Below are 22,068 nucleotides of genomic sequence, written 5' to 3' on the forward strand. Positions count from 1 at the left end.
TCAGGTAGAAAGCTCCACCAGGTAGTTGCCAGGGCTGAAAAAGCCCTGGCTCTGCTCAAGGGCAGCCAGACATCTTTTGGGCTAGGGATCACCAGCAGATAATTTCCAGCAGAACACAGAGCTCTTCGGGGGAAATACCAGAGGAGGCGGTCCCGAAGATACATGGGTCCCAGACCGCTCAAGGCCTTAAAGGTCAATACCAAAACCTTGACCCTGACCCGGTACTCCCCGGGGAGCCAGTGCAGCTGGTGCAGCAGTCCGCGGTGTCTCTTCTCGCATCCTTCCGTGTAGTATGCGGGCGAGGGTGTATCGGGAAGGAGAGAACAACTTACTTGCGCTTTAAAGGGCTTGTTGTTTTTGTTTCTGCCCAGTCATGTGTTTGATCATTAGTAAATAGATATTAAATTGACTTTTAATCGGTGAGTCTCTGTCCATTTTCTCGTACGTATCTTGCTGTGGACTAAAACTTCAGATGAAACATCCCTTGTTTGCCCCTCTGGAGACCCCTCGAAGAGCTCTTCCACCCTCTCTGGGTCCATTTCAGGAAACACGATGCCCAGAGAAAGGGGCTTTTGTAGTGGTGGCACCTGACCCAATATGGAGGAAAGGTGGCCTGGTATAGTCCAGTCTCGTCAGATCGTGGATGCTAAGAGCATGGCTGGTACTTGAGCGAGAGACTACCAAGGAAGGCTCTGCAGAGGAAGGCAAAGGTAAACCATCTCTGCTTCTTTCCTGAGAAAAAGCCCCTTGCTGGAGTCGCCCATGCTTGTTGGCACCGGCAGAGGTACCTGACCGATTAAGTAGCATCCCATTTGATCCCCACCTGCCCCAAACAGTTCTTTTTACCCAAACTTGTAAGGAAGGAGTAGTTCTTTCAAAATTCTTTTTGACATTTTAGGGTAATGACTGTTATGAAAATCATTTCAGGCTTACAAAATCTTTTATGTTACTTAATGCACTGGCTAGGGTTTTAATCTTTTAAATTAACAATGGTCCCGGTCACACAGGCCGGGGGAAGCATGGCTAATTGCCCTGGCGCAGTTTGATCCATGATTACACGATTAGATGTGCCGGCGACACACCACCGGTCCTTCCCTCGGCGCCGGCGGGTAGATGAGGGACCGGAAGGAAATGCCGCATGCCAGTGCAATCACACCATGGGCGTCTGGAGGCACCCCATGGCAAACGTTTACTAGTACCTTGGAGGTACTAGTTTTTTAACGTGCATTGTCGGCGGTAAACCATGGGTACACTCCACTTCCCAGATGTTGGGGTGTGATCGCACCCGGATAATCCACCCACCATGCGTGCCTCTCCCGCGGCAACTTTGCCGTGTGACCGGGGCCAATATATGCTGCTTTAAAGAGTTTATTAAGTTTTACTTTGTAAGCTACCTCAAGAAGGATCTCTGTTGAGGAGGGAAATGCCTTTTTGAAACAAATAAGAGGGCCCTGTCATGGGAGGGGGGGGAAGTAGAAAAAGTGCTCTAGACTCACCATTGGAGGCTTGTGAACAGAAGACCACATTGGCTCCCTGGCGAACTGGAGGGCAAAGAGAGAAAGGAACACAAGACAAAACTCAGAGACTTGGCTCAGTCACAGATGCACAGCACGGGATGTATTCATTTGTTTAAAAGACTCAATTTCTACCTCCCCACCCCCCATTCAGGACCTCTAACAACCTCAGAGAACTTTTTTGTGTGTGGCGGGGTTGTTTTCCGTCTCAGGAGGGGCAGCTTTCTGCAGGTAGATCTTCCGAACAAACCCTCTCTAATGATGGGAGCAGAAGCCCCCTCCCTTCCCAAGCCCTCCATGAAGACCCCTTTCGGGTGGGCAGCCATGGTGCTCTTCAGTAGAAGAGCCAGATTAGAGTCCAGGAGCACCTGAAAGGCCAAAAAGGTCTCCATGGGAGAAGCTTTTGAGAGGCAAAGCTCCATGAATTGTCAGATATCTGAGTCCGTAAAGTCGGACATACTCTGGAAATCTTGCTTCTCTTTGAGGTACTTTTGGGCTCAAATCTTGCTGTGCCAAAGCTCGGAAATATAGGACACCCAGTGCCTCTGTCCACAGGCTCACCGTCCTCATATCCGTCAGATTGCTACCTTGTATTCTGGCAGCCTGGACTTCAAGAGCTTTACAACAGGTTGAAGTTCAGCTGGTGCAGCTTCACTTGCCTAGAAAATAGGAGCTGCCCACCCTTTACCAGAATCTGAACCACAGGTAATAGGGATAGTTCTTGCATCATACACACACACACTAATTTCTTATTACTTTTGATAACAAAAGAAAGTGTCTTGTGGAACATCAAAGGCAAGTGAAAAGCCTCAAGTTCACAAGACCTTAGGTCAGAAGATACTACTACATGAGTCCTTTTTGTGTTTACAGGACAGACAAAAATGCCTCTGAGGACATAAAGAAGACTTCCCTCCCTCCCAGTTTCTCTCCACCCCAGATTAGAGATGTAGGGAGCAAGACTTCCTGAGTCTTCCAGGCAGTCTTGACCCCAGCCCCTGTTGGCAGAACATGCCCACTCCTCCATGCCCACTTCTCTCCTTTCTCACCAAATTCTCTCACGATGGCCAGACCAATGCCTGAGGTGCCACCAGTCACAATCACCACCTTGCCCGGGTAACGCAGCCAAGTTGCCATGCCAGCTGTTTGCCTCTGTTTCTCTGAATGACTAAAATCTTGTAGAGCTTTGCCTATATAGGCTCTTGGGTGGAGCAGTGCCACTTATTTAGTTGGGGGGAGTGTCCATGGCTCGTCTGCTCACTGTGGGGTGTGGAGCATGAGGGTTGGTCCTTTCTGAACTGGGAGAAGAATAATGTGGTGGGAGAGCTTTTCAGAAGCTCCTGTGTTTGCTGCAAGGGATGGCTTCATTGCTGAAAGGCCTAAACTGAAGAAGCAGTAAACAAGATCTATGTAGGAAGCAAGTCTCCTTGGATTCCCATTCATGACCTTGCTGCTGAGGATATTTCTTGTAGTATGGGAGGGATGGGTCCCCTCCCACCCATTCCCTCTTCACTAAAATCCCTTCCTCAAGAAAATGTTTGCCCCCATCTCCTTAAATTCAGCCTCATTTCTTCTCACCTGGGCTTTTCATCCTAGCCTCAAGGTTAGGGTTGTCAGGTCCTTGCCAGTGGGGAAGCAGGGTGGGGATTTAACAGAAGAAGGAAAGTGGCCCAGAGACCAATCTCACTTCTGGTCACATTCTGGTATTTGGTCAAAAACTCTATGGTGGCTCCGGTCACACGGCCAGGAAAATGCGGGAGGGGAGCGTGGCTCTTTGCCCCGGGGCAAACTAACGCGCGGTTAAGCGATCAGACCTCCCATGGAGGTTCCGTCGAGGTCCCGTGGAGGTCCCGTGGGTAGGGAGAGGTGTCGATCACAGGACAATCCGGCACGCAACAAAGAAGCGCGCTGTGAGGCAAAGTGTTTTTTTTTGTGTGTGTACACCAAACCTGCGCATGCTCTGTTGGGTGCTTGTGCGCATCCACGGAGACTTGGAAAAAAAACCCCCTTTTTTGCAAGGGGACATGGGCGGGCGCCGGATGCCACCGGAAACGCGATCAGATGCCCGCCCTTGCCCCGCGGTTTTCGGAAACTAGTACCTCTGAGGTACTAGTTTTTTGCCGTGCGTCTTCGGCGGGAAGCCTCGGTTGAGCCATGGGAGTGCTACGATTCCCAGATGTGCCGGTGAGATCAGGCCCGGAAACTCCACCTGTCTTCCGTCTCTCTAGTGTGGCTAATGTTCCGTGTGACCGCAGCCGGTAAATGGCTTTTACCTAAGTTGCTGCACAGGATGTTGTGAGCAGAAAGAGGAGAGCCATGTGCGTCACCTGAGGCTTTTTTGGGGGGAAGGCAGAGTCCAAAAAGTCTCTTTAAGACACACCAGCTCAGATGCCACACTGATAAAGAAGACTCATGTACTTTATTCTTGCAGGTAGGGTTGCTGCATTTCAAACTGGTCTCTCACTGGTTCCTTTAGTATCGATTTGTTCCACACAAAATATCAAGGGGGCGTCATTCACTTTCATGCCTTGGAAATCCTCAACTGCCCATTTGCCCGCCCACCCCTCGAATGAAACACAGCACAAATGATGGGTTAAACTGGGACTTTATTTACATACAAGCTGATCTGCATAATTTATACCGATTAAGCACGGGTTGCACTGGGCCTGCGAAGCAGGCTTCTTAACAGGGCAAACCCACCCCAGTTTCGAGCTAGGTCCAGCATCCAGCCATCTCTGATAGGGCAGTGCTCCTGCACTGTGCCCTCATAGGCTTCTCTCACTCTCATGATTCCATCTGAGGATGTGGGGGATGGGCAAAAGCCTGCGCTCGCACATGGGCAAGTACGGGTCTTCCACACATAAGGGAGAGGACATTCTCCCCCAGGCCTGTTGGCCACCCTGATTCCCAGGTTTCCAGTCCTGTAATGTCTGAGTGGCAAGTAGAAATTCAGTATAACTCCCTCTCCCAGAATGAAAGACAGCAACCCCATCTTGGATTTAGCTTCACCCGGCCCCGACTCTAATAGTGTAAGCGAGAGCTAAGCCCTGGAATGTCACTTCTCTATTTAGGCTGTAGGTGGTCATATGAATGTGCACCAGGACAGAGAGTCCAGGAAATGGTGGAACTTCATTAGATGTCTCCTGTTGATGTTTTGTGTTTACTTCCTCTTCTCTAACAACTGTGTCTTTTCTGATCCCAAATCTCATCCTCTAAGAAAAAAACACTTCAAGGAAAAGAGAAGCCATAAATGTGTTGTTGCTGTTTGGCTTTAATACATGAAAATAAGTTTGCACCGGGAGCTCCCCTTCCTGATTGAACTGGGTTTGGTGCCCTCTTCCTGGCCTTACAGCTTCCCTTCTCTGCACCTCCAAACTCTCTGCCTGGATTCATTTGCTTCTCCCTCTTAACTCCCTTTCTGTTTGTCTATTGACAATCAGTGAAACTCCCTGACTGCTTGGGTCAATACCAGACACCTGGCAACCCAATCCAGATCCTGAAGGTGAGTGATGACCTCTCAATTCAGGGCCTTACTATTCAGGTTACAATTTTTTGACAATCCTGCCCTTGGGCAAAATCTGGCTTGGCGTAAGGCAGCTCTTGTAGTCCTTTGGCCAATGTCCTGGAAGCGCTTGCTTGCGGGTAGTTTCCCAGGGTAGGCACATTGGTCTGCAGAAGAACCAAGTAGCACCTTAGGGACCAAAACAGAACAGGAAGAAACTTCAGCCTGGTAAACCAGGTAATGAAGAAGGCTGAGAAAAAGCCTCTTAACAGAATGAATTCTGATGGGTTCTGCGAGGATCAGGGCTGTGTGCGAGCGGCGCCTGCTTAAAATAACTAACTTTGCTTCTTAGACGGCAACTAACATCTTAAAATGCTCTCGGGAAAAGAGAGCGAAAGCAAGGGGTGCATGAGCTAAACATCGGGGGGGGGGGTAGGCAAAATCCCCAGTGTGGCGGGCTTTGACCCTGAAGTGAGAGGCAAAGGCAAGGCTCGGCATGAAGAAATGCCGAGTGAAAGCGGGGCCATGAGAACGGGAGGAGTCGCCGTTGGGATGCGCTAGAAGATGGCTGGAAAAGCTTTGAAATTAAGTATAACAAAAGAAAAGAAAATCCATCCATTCTGATTGCTAAAAGAGTAAAAAGCAGGTTGGGCTGAGGGAAAAATTTTGTCTGCTCTGAAAGGTGGGGAGAAGTGGTTTGCCCTGTTGAAGTGGCTATTAAGAGTAGCAGGATGAGAGTTAGTGGGGCAAAGACAATTTAAGTGAGTAAAAAGTATTAGCAGAAGTATTTACCTGTAAATTGAGATGAAACAGGAAGGACGCACCTGAATCGGTGTTTGTTTGTTTTGTTTTCTCTCATGTTGACCTGGAGATGCTGTTCCTTTAACGATGCCATCTCTCCCTTATATATAATTGTATAAGATGCAAACTCACACAGCGGAGAGAAAATGCGCACCCACAGTGTTTGGCCGGCTGAGCTGTCCCTCAAAGGCTTACCCAGGTTCCATTGGCCATGTTGTCTGAGTCCCGCCTCCGACGTAGCTTCACGCAACGGACCGCCACAAGGGAAAGCGGCAGCGGGTACGGACGAGGGCCAGGAGGCAACTTTCCGCGCAGGTGACACGGAGGTCGCCGCCATGGCCGAGGTGCTACTCGCCTATCTGGTGGGCCAGAAGGTGAGATCCATGAGTGGCTGGAGGCGCCGGCCTCCTCGATAAGAGTGGGGAGGGGGAGTAGGCGAGGGAGCCGTGTGCTCCTGCTCCGTCTGCTGCTTCTGCAGCGGCGCTTGCCTGCCGCCGTGGCCGCAGCCATCTTAAACACAGCCACTTCCCTTCTCCCCCCACTTTCTCTCTCTCTCTCTCTCCCTCCCTCCCCCACCCGCCCACTTCGCCAACCCACCTGCCCCACCGAACAGACGGATAGACAAAAACAGGAGAACACTGGGAAACCAGTGAAAAGAGGAAAAAGAAACACAAATTCAAAGCAAACAGTATCACACATACTAACGAGGTTTCGATACAAAATCAGAGGACAACACGTTAAAAAGTAAAAATAAAAATGGCAATGAATAAATGTTTTAAAATTGTATCTTTGAATGTAAATGGCCTAAATAGCCCACAGAAAAGACATAGAACTTTTCATCAGATCTATAAATTACAGGCAGAAGTGATAGGAATACAGGAAACACACATTTAAAAAATGATGAAAAATATTTAAAGTGCAGAAAACTAGGTAAAGAGTTTGTAGCAACAGATAAAAAGAAGAAGAATGGAGTGGCAATATTTGTGAAAGAGCACCTTTCTCCAGAGTTAGTATATGCGGCAGAGGATGGTAGAATGGTAGCAGTAAAAATAAGGAGACTAGAAAAAGAGATGTTGATCATAAATATATATGCACCTAATCAGAACCAAGAGCCCTTTTATAAAACAGTATATAAATTTATCAAAAAGCAAAAGATGGAAAATATCTGTATTTTGGGGGATTTCAATGCGGTATTTGATGAAGAATGGGACAGGAAGTTAAATAGAGGTAGAAAAAGGAAAAGTCAGACTTTTCCAAAAGTTTTTCTGGAAATGGTAGAAGAATATAACTTAACAGATCTATGGAGAGTTAGGAATTTGAGGAAGAGAGACTTCACGTACTACTTGGCTAGACATAATTGTTGGTCGAGATTAGATATGATATGGGCACCTGCTAGCTGGGTACAAGAGATACGAGAAGTAGAAATACTACCGCAAACGTTTGCAGATCACAACCCGTTACTTTACATTGAAAGATAGATACAAAAAACCAAGATGGAGACTTAATATGGGACTACTACGGGATCGGGAATTTATAGCAAAGATGAAGGTAGAAATCCAGGAATTTTTTCAAAGAAATAAACAAGGAGAAACAGCGATTGACATAATTTGGGATACATTTAAGGCCTATGTAAGGGGCTGGTTTATTAGCCAGGACACATGGAGGAAAAAGAAAAAGAGAGAGGAATATGAAAAAATAAGTGAACAAATAAAGAAGGAGGAAGATTAGAGGGGAAAATTAATTGAAATTATATTCACATATCATTCCCTAGTGAACCCACTGATGGAGGGAACATCGATAGTGAGACAACTTTTGTTTCAATTTCAGTTTCTGGCATTAATTCAATAAAGATGACATAAAAGTGTTTGAAAATAAACTCAGTATGCACTAACCTCATCTGTGTTTCTACAGTAGCCCAAGAAGGTATTTGGAAAGAATTGGCAACCCTAGTTTGCAGGTGTGAATGTGATTCATCAGGACCCCTTTTCTTTGTGTAATTTATCAAGTTTGTTGTATATACAATTAAAATGTAATGTTTCCTGTCCCTGAGACTTGGCACACATTTGAGACTCCTGCCCTTTCCTGCATATTCTCACCATAGTGAGGTTTATTTTGTGCTTCTGCTGCTAGCCTGTGCTGGTAAAGAGACACCTAATGATTTACTTTTAAATACAATTTAATTTAATTAAATTAGGGTGCTAAATGATTAAAATTATATTCACAGATCATCCCCTAGTGAACCCACTGACAAAATGGAGCGAAGGAGACAAGTTCAGTTACTGAGCTTCAATCAAAGACCAACATAAAGGTGTATGAAAGTAAACTAAGTATGGAGTAAGGTCATCCATGTTACCACAACAGGTCAAGAAGATAGTTTGAAAATATGTTGTTAAACAGAAAAATGCCACTACAGAAGATTCATAAAGGGAAAGAAGTGTGCTAAAAAGAATCCGTAAAAAGAGGTGGGAGAAATCTCTATGCAAACTAGTGTCCAGACAGACCTCCCCAGCCAGTTGAGAGCATGGGCAGAACCAGGAGGCAACTGGTCAAGCTCACTTCTGTTTAAGACATGAATGGCTACTATAAAGATGAATATATTACCAAGATTCCTTTTTTTAGCACAAAATATTCCTATTTTAAAGAAAAACAAGTTAATTACAGAAATGGATAAGATTACAAGAAAGTTTGTTTGGAATTCAAAAAAAGCCAGGATAAAATGGAAGTTACTACAATACAACAAAGATAATGGAGGTCTTAGAATTCCTAACTGGAAATTTTATTACCAAGCGGCTGCTCTATGCTGGATCAAGGATTGGATTAATTGACAAAATGTGAGAACATTAAAATTAGAAGGACATGATCTAAGCATGGGGTGGCATGCATACATCTGGTATGGAAAGGACAAAATTCATTCTAACTTCCACCAACATATAATAAGAGGATTGTTGATTAAAATATGGAACTCTATAAAAGAAAGATATTATATAAGAATTCCAAAATGGGTGTCGCCTCTAGAGGCATTTATGAAACCCTCGTTAATCAATAAAAATAATAGAGAAGGTTATGAAATACTTCTAGATGAGAAGAACGAGTTGAAAAATGAAGAAAAACTGTTGCAACATAATATTCAACTGTCATGGTGGCAATACTTACAACTAAAGTCAAGATACACCAAAGATAAATCTCAAGGTTTTGAAAGCAACAAAAACGAACTTGTTAAGATTTGGCTGTCTTCCAACGATAAACTTATTCAAAAACTGTATAAATTATGGCAACCTGACTGATTTCCCTTTGATCTTTAAGGCAATTATAATAGATATTACCGATATAGAACTAAAACTAGATCCAGAATGTTATCTTCTTAATATGTTACCAGAGGAATTGAGATATGTGAATAAATGTCTGATAATTTTAATAATTACTTCGGCTAGGATTCTTTTTGCAAAAAAATGGAAATCAGAAGAAATCCCCGGAGATAGAGAAGTAATTGACAAAATTATGAATTTAGCAGAAATGGATAAACTAAACTCATTACTGAAAGACTGGAATCTGAACGCACCACATGCACAAGAAATAGGGGTTTGGGGAGCAAGAACTGAGCCCAGTAGGTCCTAATAGACCCACAAGATTTCCACGGTCGAAGCTTTTGAGACTCATATATTCAGCAAAGGGAGCTTTGACTCTCAAATACCTGTTGGCCTATAAGGTGCTACTTGGCTCAGAGCTTGCTCTTCTCCTGCAGACCAACACAACCACCCACCTGAAACTTATCTTCCTGGAGGGCTTGTGGGAGGGGGCATAATCACAGACAGTCTGATGGTGTGTTCTTGGCAGGGCTCATTTCCTGCAGGAGCTCACAGGAGTGGAACTCCGGCAGTAAAGAGCCCAGGGGGCGAGCACATGCAACAAGCCCCACCCCCTGCTCCCAGCAGCCCTCAGTCAGAGCAAGAAGTGGCCAGATAAGTTGCAGAGCTCCCCCCCTGTCCAAAACAGTCCAGTGGCACCTTTAAGACCAAGTTTTATTCAGGTACAAGCTCTCCCTCCTCTGTGAGGGCAGATCTGCACATTCCCCCCCCCCATAGCTAGCAATTCAAAATAGTCCAGTGGAGCTTGAGTGGTGGGTGTTGCCTCCTGACACACTTCTGGTGATGTCAGGGGGTGTGGCATATGCAAATAAGTTATGCTAATGAGCTCCTGCACCTCTTTTTCTACGAAATGACCCCTGGTTCTTGGTGAGAAGATCTGCCTGTAGAAGGCCGCCCCTCCTGAAACAGAGAAGCCCCCCCCCCCAAGTGTTTGTGTGGGTTGTTTTTGGAAGGGATGGAGACCAAAATGGGGCAAGTGAGCTTTTTAAATCGATCAATCAACCTTGTGATGTCCATCTCTGTGTGTGCCAGACCTCTGAGTCTTGCCTTGTGCTCCTTTCTCTCTTTGTCCTCCAGTTTGCCAGGGAGCCAAAGTGGTCTTCTGTTCAAAAGCATCTGAAGGTGAGTCTAGAGCCCTTTGCCTCACCCAACCACAACAGGGTCCCCTTATTTGTTTTAAAAAATGCGTATGCCACCTTCACAGAGAACGTTTTTGAGGCAGCTTGCAGAAGTTCAACTCCATAAAATTATAACACAGCATAAAAGAGTGTGAATTTAAAAAAGGATTAAAAAGCCCACCCAGAAGTACAAAAACAAAACATTGAGCAGCTTAAAATGATTCTCATAAAACAGGCCTTAGGATAGAAGCAGGCTGCAAACTCCATTTTAGAAGAACAACTTCGTTATTAAAAGCCAAGGTAAAAAGAAATCTTTTGGCCAGGTGAGGCCCAAGGGGGTGGGGGAGCCTTCCATCGGTCAAGTTCCACTGCAATCCACCTTTCTCTGATCACCACCCACATCACCTCTGCCGGCATGGAGAGCAGGGCTTTTGAAGCAGAATTTCTTATCTGAGGGAGGAGGAGGGCCTTCACTGACCCTGGCTCCAGGCCATTGACAGCCCTGAACGTAAGAACCAGAAGTCTGCATGGAGTGTGTTGCCAGCAACAGAGGGCTGCCCAGTGTAGAACTCCTGGCCCAGGAACGATACAACCCCAGGATCCAGCCCCTAATCTCAGATCAGCAAATATAAAGAAAAGATGAGGTTTAGGGTAGTAGAGCTGGAGATGAAAGTAAATGGGAATGAGAAGACTGTGGTCAAAGTGGCATTTCCCATCTTCTCCTCAAGGCCCTTGAGAGGGAGAAGACAAATAAGTTGTATTCATCCTTGAGTAGAGTGCTGGCAAATACCCCCAGAGAAGGAGGCATTTGATGGAACGTGGGATCATCAGACCTTCTTTTTGCTGCACAGGATCTGTCTACTCGTCAGCCACCACGTTCTTTGTCTTCCCCTGTTCCAGTAGGCAACCCCAGATGGGACCCCCTTCCCATTTAAAACAGAATATATTTATTTATTTTGCAGCCCTTTTAGCCTACCGTTCTCCAAATGGAGAAAGCCACCAAGAGAGAAGAGCAATAGCCTTCAATGCATTTAGAAAACAGTTGGAAAAAAGATGTAGGGATAGGCAAAAAAAGGCAGGGTTAGAAGGTTTCTCCTGCTGGCAACTGTTCTGTTCTCCCTTCCTTGCAGCGGAACAGGGGCGAGCAATTCAGAGGGACTTGCAGGCTTCTGGGTGCCCAGGGGATGCTTACTTCCAGGTCTGTGATGTTCGAAAGGAGTCAGACATTAAGGTAGGCTAAACTTGGGTGAAGAGTGGTGCTTCTTTGGGGGTTCTTCTTCAGCATTTCCAAGAGATGTCCTTTCATCTCATGTTTAATTCTAATTCTCAGGTGTCTAAATGCTCATGACCCTGTTGTTCTGGGCCTTTCCTCTTGATTAATGCTCCTCTTTCATAAACTCAGAATGTGTTTGTCATCTGTGAAGGCTCATGTCTCTCCTTTGCTTAAGTCTATTCTTGGGGATTCCATTTAATTTCACTGTCAACTTCAAGTTTCTAGTCCACATTGGCATAGCATGCCCTCTGCAAGCATTTTTTGGAGTCTGACAATGGGAAGGGCTCAGAAGCTGGCCGCAAACCTTCCCTCCTTGCCTCTGGGCCCAGTAAGGCTGGAGGTGTTATAGCAGAAAGCTTATGGAGCTGTAAGGACACTAAACTGGTTAAGAGCAAAGAAAGTTTTATTTGTGGAACTAACAAACTAGATAGTTGCCTTACCAGGTGAGAGACAGAAAGTTCTAGACTGTTCTAGGAGGAAAACCTCAGGACAGCATTCTGCCACCAGACAAGAAGTCCCTTTAGAAAGGAGGTACTCCCCCTACTGTCCTTTCTGGCTTGGGCTTGCACTCTCTCCCCAAGCCCGATGTGGCATTGTCCCCCGTGCCACATATGGCTCCTCTCCTCTATTCCCCAGGCACCTTTGCTACCCATCCTTCCCTGTCTCCTGCACTTCCACCAAACACCTGGAACAGATGCAGCCCAGGGTAGTTCTAACCTTGCAGCTCTGGGGCTGGAGGATTCTTAATGCTGCTGTTATCCTTGCCCTGCCTCTCTTCATCCTTATTCCTGCAGAGGTTGATTCGGGTCACTGTAGAACGTTATGGATGTCTGGACTGTCTGGTGAACAATACTGGAGATGGTGAGTGACCTTCAAACTTTGAGGCCTGGGAAGAATTCCTGGGATGCATGTGTCTGGATGTGAGAGCGTTTCTTGTTTATTCAAACAATATTCAGTAAAGGGTTTGAGGAACTATAGCTTTTCAGGCAGCTCTTCACAAAGAAATTAAGGAAATTACAGTAGCCATGTAACTCAGCCCCGTGTCTCTCACCCTAATAATTTCTGAAAGAAGTGCCTCTTTATTTAAAGATGAATCAACTGGCGGACTATGCTGTTCAAGGATGTAGTGATGGCCTCTAGTTTAATTGAAGTCTTACATAGATTCATAGTAGATGGGTCCATCAGGGCCCGTGAGCTCTGATGGTAAATGAAACCTCCACATGCAGAGCCTGTAACTCTCTGAAGACCAGTGGCAGGGGATTGTGTTGGGTTACCAACACTGGGCTGGGGGATTCCTGGAGATTTTGTGGTGGAGCCTGGGGAGAGCAGAATTTGGGGAGTGGATGGACCTCATTGGGGTATAATGCCACATGCCCCAATGTCAAAAGTGGGCTTCACTTGGAGGATGGCAACCCCAGGGCTGTAACAAGGAGAGGCTTGGGCCTTCTGGGGCATATGGTTTGCCTCTGTATTAAAGGGTCTCCAGGACTACTGGGTGGACCCAGTAGGGCTATTCTTACTTCCAGGTGATCTGATGATTATGTTTGACTTTTGGCTTTACTCCATGCAAGTCTTACTTGAACAATAAAACAAGTGCGGAATCCATCAATGTATTTCAGGGGTGGGGCTCTCTGGGTGTTTGTGTGTCTTTTCATTGTGAAATCCACTTCCATTTAAAATCCTCTCGCAATCAGATCATTTCCAAACAACAGATGATGTGACTGCCCAAGATTTCTGCAACCTCATGAAACTCAATGCTGTGAGCTGTTTGTTAGCATCCAAGGTGAGTGTTCCTAACTTCTAAGGAGTTTCCCTCTTCCCTGAGGGCAGCTGCCTTCATTGGCAGTTTAAAGTTGATTGGAAAAAAACCTGGAAGGGTACTCAGAGGTGTAGGGCTATAACTGTGTCTGTCACTTCTCTCCTACCCAAATCAGAACACCAGGTATGGGCCATGGCTTCACTGTTACCCAAAGAGGCAGTGTCCTAATTAGTTGGGGGAATTAGCTTAAAGGAGACAGAGCAAGTGGGGGAGGCTGGGATTCTAAATCAATGTTTATGGGGATTTTCCCTTAAGAGAACTCTCAAATAAATCAGGCACATATTCAACCAGAAAGGTTTTTCTTTAAAAGAAATAAAAATGAGCAAAAAGCATACACAGATAAAAAAACACATGCAAGGCTAGCTCAGAGAAACACAGGGAGGAAAGGGGAGAAGTGATTTCAGGGAAGACCGATAATTACCAATCTTAAAGGAAGAGATCTGCAGAAGCAGCGAAATGGCCAGTGTTTCATGATGAGAAGAAGAAACCCAACAAAGTGGGGTTGTGGGAGAGGATCCAGGTCACAACAAACATGCTGCACAGGAGGCTGGGTGCTCTTGATATAGGGCAAAACATACCCTGAGGAAGGTTGATGTATTTGCCAGAAAAACAACAGCCTGATGGGCTTTCCTAACATGGACAAAAGGGGTGAAAGGAGATTGAAGACCCTGCAAGTATTGGATGGGAAGAACTAATGGGTTTGGTTAATAGAACTGATTAACTGTTGCTTAATTATGGTAAGTGGGTGCAGAGGAAATAAGGTTGGACTTGATGAGATTGGTTCAACAGAAGTTAAGCAGGGTCGACTCTGGCAAGTACTTGGATGGGAGACCTCTTTGAAATACCAGAGCCAAGGGGCGGGGGCCAGGCTTTATTCAGCTACCTTTCTGAATACCCTCTATGCCCCCAGTAGGGTTCAGTCACCAAAGGTGCACAAGACTTCCAGGTACATACATACATTTTTTAAAAATAGCAAAAAATTAGCACACTTGGGGCACTCCCCAGGAGTGCAGAAAAATCTTACATGTTTACAGAGGATACTCAATCCCCTCAAAAGTAAAAGAGCATTCCCTGAGCATGAGCAGAGAATGCATTTACCACTGGGAACTGGCAGCTGGGTTCGCTGCTGTTGCCGGTGTCGGGGGGGGGGAGAGCCTTGGCAGGTCCAGCAGCTGGGAGCTGTGCAGGGCTCACCACCATTGCTGGTGTTGGTGGGTGGGGGAGAAACCTTGGTGGCCTAGTTGTTGGGAGTCACACAGGGCTCGCCACAATTTCCACGGGGGGAGCCGTGGCAGGCTGGGTGGCTGGGAGCCATGCAGGGCTCGCCACCATGGCTGTTGTGGGGGGTAGAAGCCTTGGTGGGCCAGGCGGCCCCACCTGCTGGGGTCACCTGCAGCTACCTCCTCCTCTTCTTCCATGTGGAACTCCTGCTGCTTCAGCAGGCTGGGCACCTGGGAGCTGTGAGGAATACTCCCCCCTCCGTGAGTATCGCAGGTCCCCGCTTCGCAGTGTCCCATAATTATGCATTTCTCCGGGGCGTGGAGGGGGGCATTAGCCAGCCAGCTGCTTCTGACTCACCTTCCCAAATACTTGCCCAGGCTTGTTTCTCATGGACTTGCATCCGTTTTGTTTCATTTTTGGACCAGGCACTGTCCTATACCATGATATTAGAAAGGTGCTTATTGTTGCCTCTACCTATTAAAACTGCCCCTTTGTGGGAGGAGGGGTCTGACCGATAACACCACAGCCGAGGACCAGCTTTGCACCCAAAGGGTTCATCCCTGCCAACTCCATTTGGAAGGATTTCTGCTAGCTGTGCTGGGAAGGGTCTCTGCCAATGGACAATTCTAAGCCAATGCAGCTTCATGAGTTGTCTTTGTTGAGATCGGGCACACTGTTTCTGTTTCTCTTTTGAGTACAGTATTCGCTGCCTTACTTACGGGAAACCAAAGGAAACATCATCAGCATGGGTAGCATCGCTGGTATGCTTGGGAAGGAGGATAGTGCGTCGTATGTCTCAAGCAAGGTAATCGTGACCCAAGGACAGAATCCCTTGTTTTCTTAATGCTGCTCTTGAGCTGGCAGATGAAGGTCTGCACAGCATGGAGACAGCCAGTGATATTGGTCGAATCTGCATTTGTCTTTCCCACCAGTGTCCCAGCCTTCTGACTCTGTCTTCAAAAAAGCTGTCTACATTTGGTTTCGTTTTCACAGCTCAACAGAGCTAGCATACTGTTGCATGTCTGCATGTGTTTATCACCTTCTTGTGGCGGCTCCACTGTCATTGCACCTCCGCACTGGTTTAAATGAATCTTCTCCAAAGAACGTTCAAACAAGCATAGAGAATGATGGCGTCACAGCAGCACAAAACTGACTTAGAAATGCAAGTGCAGATTTGACCAGTGTCTCCACTCTCTCTGCTTTGCAAATTTTCCTCTCTTGCTCCCAAAAGGCACAGGAGGAGATCCTGTTGGTATTTTTTCAGGTCAGTTGTCAATTCTCAGATATGAGTCTAAGACCAGTCTGTAACCAGTAAAGGATTTATGGAAAGTCTGTTTGCTTTCTTCCCTTTATCAGACTGAAGAAGCCTCAAAGGGAAAAAAAAATCTGGCATCTTTCACCCTTACCTGAGAAAACCAAACCACTTAGAGTAAATGGAATGCCCTCTCCCTTGAATAGAGGCTTCATGGGAAGGTTATTTACAAGGTGATATACAACAACAACAGTACAGCACACAGTAAAAAGTAGCAAAGAATAACAAAAAAACACCTGTGAGCTGAATTTCCCACAAAATATTCACAAAGGAGAATTCATCAAAGCGAAATGCATATAGTGTCTGGAATAAATCCATATAATCCATCATAGGAAAATGCAGAAGCCAAAGAATAAATATACAAGATAAATATCCAAAAAAGAAAAGTCCAACACTTTTCCTAGTTAATTTTCCCAGTGTTTCAGACTTCTGGTCCTTCATCAGGAACAAAGAACAACTACTGAGAGTCTCATTCCATCCCCTTTTCAGATAATGCTTTTGTATTACTTCAGCATTGGACAAGGTCTCCTTAGCTCTAACCTGCACCCCTAAAGGCTGCTTCAATCTATCAGGACCAACCCTATTCAGAGATGAGATGTCTGGCCCACCACCTCATCTCCTATCTTCACTGGGGTTGCCAAGATTGAGTCTAGATAACTGTAAGGCACCGTACATTGGTCTGCCCTGTACTTCACCGAGGGTTGTCAAGAGGCCTTGAGAAAAATGGCTTGTCCTTTAATAGAAGTTGAGTAACAGCATGGATTGTGGGCATTATTTATGTCCATATCATTAAAAAATATCCTTCTCTTAATACACATCAGACTGTAAGAGGAGGAGGAGGAGGCTGAGCCATTTCTGGACAGTTGGCAACCCTGCTTGTTGCTCATTTCTCTTGCAGGGCGCTATAATTGCAATGACCAAAGCCCTGGCCATCGATGAGAGCAAATACGGAGTACGAGTCAACAGGTGAAAGTGATTATTCTCCATACAGAACCCTCAATATGAAGTGTCCTTAGCAGAATACTCCCAGGAAAGAAAGACTGGTCCTCCATACCCCAAGGCTCCAGGCAAGCTTACAGGCAAAGTTTTCGCTAAAACAAATAAAGAGATAATAGAGGGAGAACATAATAACAACAGGGAACTGGCACTGTAAGAGTCTAATATCTAGACAAGTGGGCTGGGTTACTTTTTCTTGAGAAGGTATAAGTGGTCAAAAGTCCCCATATTTTTTTTCCCTTTCCCATATTGCTACTTGTGAGCACAGAAACACAAAAAAAATAGACTAGGCCCAAAATATGATATCTTCTAGAATGAAAACTTTTGAAATGAATCCCATTATTTTCAAATCTACTGGAATAATCCGATGTTCCTTAAGACCATGCATAGGACGTACTTTTAAATGTAAAACTGTACTTTAGCATCTGTGATACCACTAGGATGGCCAGCTCTGGGTTGGGAAATACTCGGAAATTTGGGGGTGGAGCCTGGGGAGGGGGGACCTCAGTAGGTTCCACCCCCCCAAAGCAGCCCGTTTTCTGCAGGGGAACTGACCCTTGTCTTCTGGAGGTCAAGTGTAACAGCAGGAGTTCTCCAGGTGCCACCTTTGATGCTGGCCACCCTAGATGCCACCAAAGCACCAAAACCGGAGAACCTGGAGATAGAGAAGGTGCGGAGGGGTGTCTCCATACTAGCGGGTCTCCCCCAGATGTGCAGAAAAGTACAGCTTTGTCAGTTAACTAGAAGAAGATTAAGAGACTGAGGGGATACACTAGCTTCAAAGAGAACTGACTCTCCTCCAGGCAGCCCAGAATGTAAAGAGCAGCTTAGAGTTAGTCAAAGGGGGAAAATGAGACAGGGTGAGGAGAAGACCTCCCACTAAGAATCATGGAGAAGGAGATGTGGTGACAGAGATAATACTTTCAAGTTGTATAGCACCCCCCCCCCAGTAATTCCTTTCAGGCCCTCAGCTTGTACAACTAACCCTCAGGTCCTTTAAAAATGGATTTAAAAAGAGATGTTTGCTACTGCTTTTTCTTGCGCCGTGAACAAATGATTCAGTTCCTTGTGGACTACAGTCTCGGAGCCTGCATTTCATGCTGTATTTTCCTGGGATGTATAAATGAATAGTCATGCTGAGGGGCTGAAACAGTTTATATAGTGTGCTAAAAGCTAAGGTTGTCGTGGAAGTTGATATCTTTCTAGCCATAATAAGAAAGACACTTCTTCAAAACTCATTCACTTGGGGTCATATTTCTTGATGGTCCATGGTAACCCTGCCCTTTTTAAATGTCCAAATGTTTTGAATCCTAGCATCTCACCAGGTTATATCTGGACTCCTTTGACGAAAAGGTTCGCAAATCAGTCACCGAATCCTGAGGCGACAATACAGAAATACACCTATAGTCAGGCAAGTGTGTTGTGGGGAAACTGGAGTGGTGCTGCTGCAGATGATGGGTTCTCCTTCAGGTGGCCATCCTCGGGGCGGGTTCAATCAGATCATAGTCACAGTGATGCATGCCTTCGTTAGATGTAGACTGGACTACTGCATTGAGCTCTGAATGGGGCTACCCTTGAAGAGTGTCCTGAAGCTGCAGCTAGTGCAGAACAAAGTGGCTAAACTGTTGGTCAGGACTAGCTATCTAGAGCATGACACCCCAATACTATAGCATTTACACTGTCTAGCAATCTATTCCCAAGCCCAATTCAAAGGGCTGTTTTCAACCTTCAAAGCCCTCCTGGGTTGGGACTGGAGAATCTTCTTCCAAATGTTCCTGCAGGGGAATTAAGATCCGAGTGTGAGGTTCTCCTTACTGTCCCACCAATCAAAGGAGCTCTTTTGGTGAGTACTAAAGAGAGGGCATTTTCAGTGGCAGCCCCACAATTCTAGAACAAACTCCTCCCCAGGGAGGTGTGCTTGGCCCCCTCACTTTCAGTGTTTAGGAAGTAGCTGAAGACTGCATTTGATTATGTTACTTGCAGGCCAAAATTGTGATTCTTTTGTGTGTGTGTGTGTGTGTGTGTTTTTTGGACTTTATATATTCTATTTTATGTAATTTACCTATATTGTAAGCCATTGAGCACTGTAAGGAAGAAAGGTGGCTAATAAATGTTTTATTATAAATGTCCATGCATGCATAGAATCGGGCCAATTAGACCCGGGGGGAAAGGGGAGCAAAGCATTGGTGCGGAATCACCCTAGGTGACAGTAGCCAGGTGAAAGCTGCAGCTCTGGAGGGTGGAGAAACAGAAGTCCTAGCGTGGCTGCTGAGGGTGGGTGCTGGTAGACTTCAGCTTCTCCTGTGTAGGAAGAAGCATCTCTGCTGGGTACCCTCCCCTCCCCAAACCCTGCCTTCCCCAGGCGCTGCTATGTCTCCCAAGCTAGAACTGGCAACCCAAGTTCTACCACATCTAACATCGTAACAATAAGGGCTGTGCATACAAAAATTGAAAGTTAGAATTCTGCAACCAGGAAATTCTGCCCCCAATCAGCTTCAGCTTCTGAGAACTAATAATTTTACCTGACATCCGAAGAGTATAGAATACTACATTTCTCTCCTTTTGTGTATTTATAGTTTATGGGACGTCCTGGGACCCCCGAAGAAGTGGCATTGGGTGTCCTGTTCCTGGCTGCAGATGGTACTTTCTGCACTGGTTTGAATCTTGTCCTCAGCGGCGGAGCTGAACTCGGCTTTGGGAGGAAGAACCAGGTGAAGCCTGAGCCAAGTGGGGGTAGGAACTCACAGGGTTCCTCCAGCAAAGAATAGGACTGAAAATAGGAGAGGAAATAAAAGCTAAGAATACAGCTGGCATTGGCTGATTCTGCAATGACTTTTCCCTCTCTTGTTTTACGAAATCCACATTGGAAAAGGAATTCCCATCTGCATTGCATGCTGCTTTCAGTTCCTTTGATCATCAGATTTTATGGTACCCTCCACACTCCATGCCACTTTCACTTTCTTTGATCATCGGGTTTTATGGTACCTTCTGCATAGATTTATGGCCATTCGGGGGTGACTTTGCAGTCAGTACAGCACTTGAATGTGGTTTTGAGCTGCACTTTCCCTTCCCAGTTGAGAAAATGTGGAGTGAATGCTAGATGCAGAATCATCCAAAGATGGAAAGTCATCCTTCCAAGAAGAAGAGCTCCACAAAGGTGTTGTAGCCAAAGAAAACAAAGCAAGAGACATTTAGCATTGGACTAGGTGGACTACTCAGCAATGAAACTCACTGGAGGCCCTTGGGCCAATCACAGATACACAACCTAAGGCTGCCACACAGGATGTTGTGAGCAGAAAGAGGTTTCTTCTTTTCAAACTGGTCTTTCACTGATTACTTAAGTATTGGTTTCATTCACATCAGATATCGGGGGGGGGGTCATGCACTTCCACCCCATGGACAGCTCCAACTGCCCATTTCCACACCTGAAGCCTCTATTAGAGGGGCAGGACATTCTTCCCGAGGCCCATTGGCCACCCTGCTTCCTGGGATTCCAGTCCTGTAACATCTGAGGGGCAAGTAGAAATTCAGCATGTCTACCGGTCCCAGAATGAAAGATGGCAGCGCCATCTTGGATTCAGCTTCACCTGGTCCAGACTCTGATAGTGTAAGCGAGATTGTCTGTTCTCCATTCAGGCTTCATTTGGTCATATGAATGTGCCTCTGGACAATGAGACCATGAAATGGGCGAACTTCATTAAATGTTTCCAGTCGATGTTTTCTGCTTACTTCCTCCTGACTAACAACTGTGCCTTTTCTTATCTCAAATCCCATCATTCAATAAAGACGCACTTCAAAGAAAAGAGATGTCATAAAGGTGTTGTGGCTGTTTGGCTTTAATAGATGAAAATGAGTTTTGCATCAGGACCTCCCCATCCTGGTTGAGTGGGGTTTGGTGCCCTCTCCCTGGCCTTACATCTTCGTTTCCCTGCACCTCCAAGCTCTCTGCTTGGATTCATTTGCTTCTCCCCGTTAACTCTCTTTTCATTAGTTTATGGGCACCTTGTATGAAAACTCTATTCAGAAAACAGGTACAATTACATAAAGGAAACACATACGCTGAGATACAAGGGAATACAATGACTACTTGCAAGAAAATGTGAATGAGAAAATGACAAAAGCCCAGAATGACAATTGGGCTGGTGTTAGCATGCCCTCTGGTGGGGCAGCCACCGGGGCCAGTGTTTCCTGGCAGGGTACACTGCTGCCGGCCAGCATCTCCAACTCACTCAGTGCCTAGTGCTGCTGCACCCACCATCCTTGCTGCGTGCCCTGCCCGGTGCCACTGGGGAAAGTTCTGAAGGCAGCTGTGAGCAGAGATGGTGGGACAGCTTATCAGCAGACAGGGCAAAGAGACACACTAGGTGGGAGACCTTCAGGTGGGTGTTGGCGCATTAGTGCTTGGTGATGGGCAGAGGAAGGAGCGGGCCTGGGAACTGTCTGCCCAGGCCTCCCCAGAAACCTGGAACCGGCCCTGAATGACATCAGTGAAACCTGCCAGGGCCTGGGAAATAGTAACAAGTGGGGTACACAGTAGAAACCAGAAAGAACCAAAAAACTTTGTGCTGAACAATGAACAATAAGAATATGAAGAAATTTTTCAAACCAGTGTCTGTATAATTTGTAAGCAAGTTAAGTACTATTATATAAAAAATTACCTTCTATAAAGAGAACCGTAGTATTAAGCAGTCCATATATGAAAATCCTAGCATTCTATCTATGGACTGCTTAATACTATGGTTCCCTTTATAGAAGGTTATTTTTGTATACAATGGTATTTAACTTGCTTACAAGTAATACAGACACTGGTTTGAAACATTTCTTCATATTAGTCTCTATTGTTTATTATTTAGGGCCAGGGAAATGGCAGCCAAGCATCGTGTTTAATTTAGGAGGGGGGGAAACGGGCTCACACCCATATAGAAAAAACTGTACAAGGTGATCAGAAGTAAAGAACAGGTGGGAGTGCATATTGCAGAGGCTATTCCAGAACTGGTGAACCACCTTCAGCTGTGTAAATTTTTCCCATTTTTTGCATGCAAAATTAAAATGTAATGCTTCCCATCTCCAAGAATTGGGATACCTTTGAGAATCCTGGCCCCTCTTCCCTTTTCTCACCATGGTCAAGTTGACTGTGTTCCAACCATTAT

The 22,068-nt window shown here is 45.8% G+C and overlaps 2 protein-coding genes across 2 annotated transcripts in view; one reads left to right on the forward strand and one right to left on the reverse strand.

The window, feature by feature from the left end:
- LOC107107586 (17-beta-hydroxysteroid dehydrogenase 14-like) overlaps positions 1-6,151 on the reverse strand; it is a 21,132-nt gene extending 14,981 nt beyond the window's left edge. Inside the window, exons 1-2 of the mRNA XM_015407893.1 lie at positions 6,010-6,151; positions 1,497-1,541 (exon numbers count right to left, since the gene is read on the reverse strand). Coding sequence (XP_015263379.1) covers positions 1,497-1,541; positions 6,010-6,151 — 187 coding nt within the window. The remainder of the gene's footprint in view (positions 1-1,496; positions 1,542-6,009) is intronic.
- On the forward strand, positions 6,150-19,686 carry LOC107107588 (17-beta-hydroxysteroid dehydrogenase 14-like). Its single transcript, XM_015407894.1, has 9 exons — positions 6,150-6,188; positions 10,265-10,301; positions 11,428-11,528; positions 12,365-12,431; positions 13,265-13,353; positions 15,311-15,415; positions 16,821-16,888; positions 18,233-18,329; positions 19,495-19,686. The coding sequence occupies exons 1-9, from the start codon at positions 6,150-6,152 to the stop codon at positions 19,684-19,686; spliced, it is 795 nt and encodes a 264-aa protein (XP_015263380.1).
- Positions 19,687-22,068: the final 2,382 nt, after the last annotated feature.

Source organism: Gekko japonicus, unplaced genomic scaffold (assembly GCF_001447785.1).
Source record: "Gekko japonicus isolate JY-2015 unplaced genomic scaffold, Gekko_japonicus_V1.1 scaffold4611, whole genome shotgun sequence".
NCBI lineage: Eukaryota > Metazoa > Chordata > Lepidosauria > Squamata > Gekkonidae > Gekko > Gekko japonicus.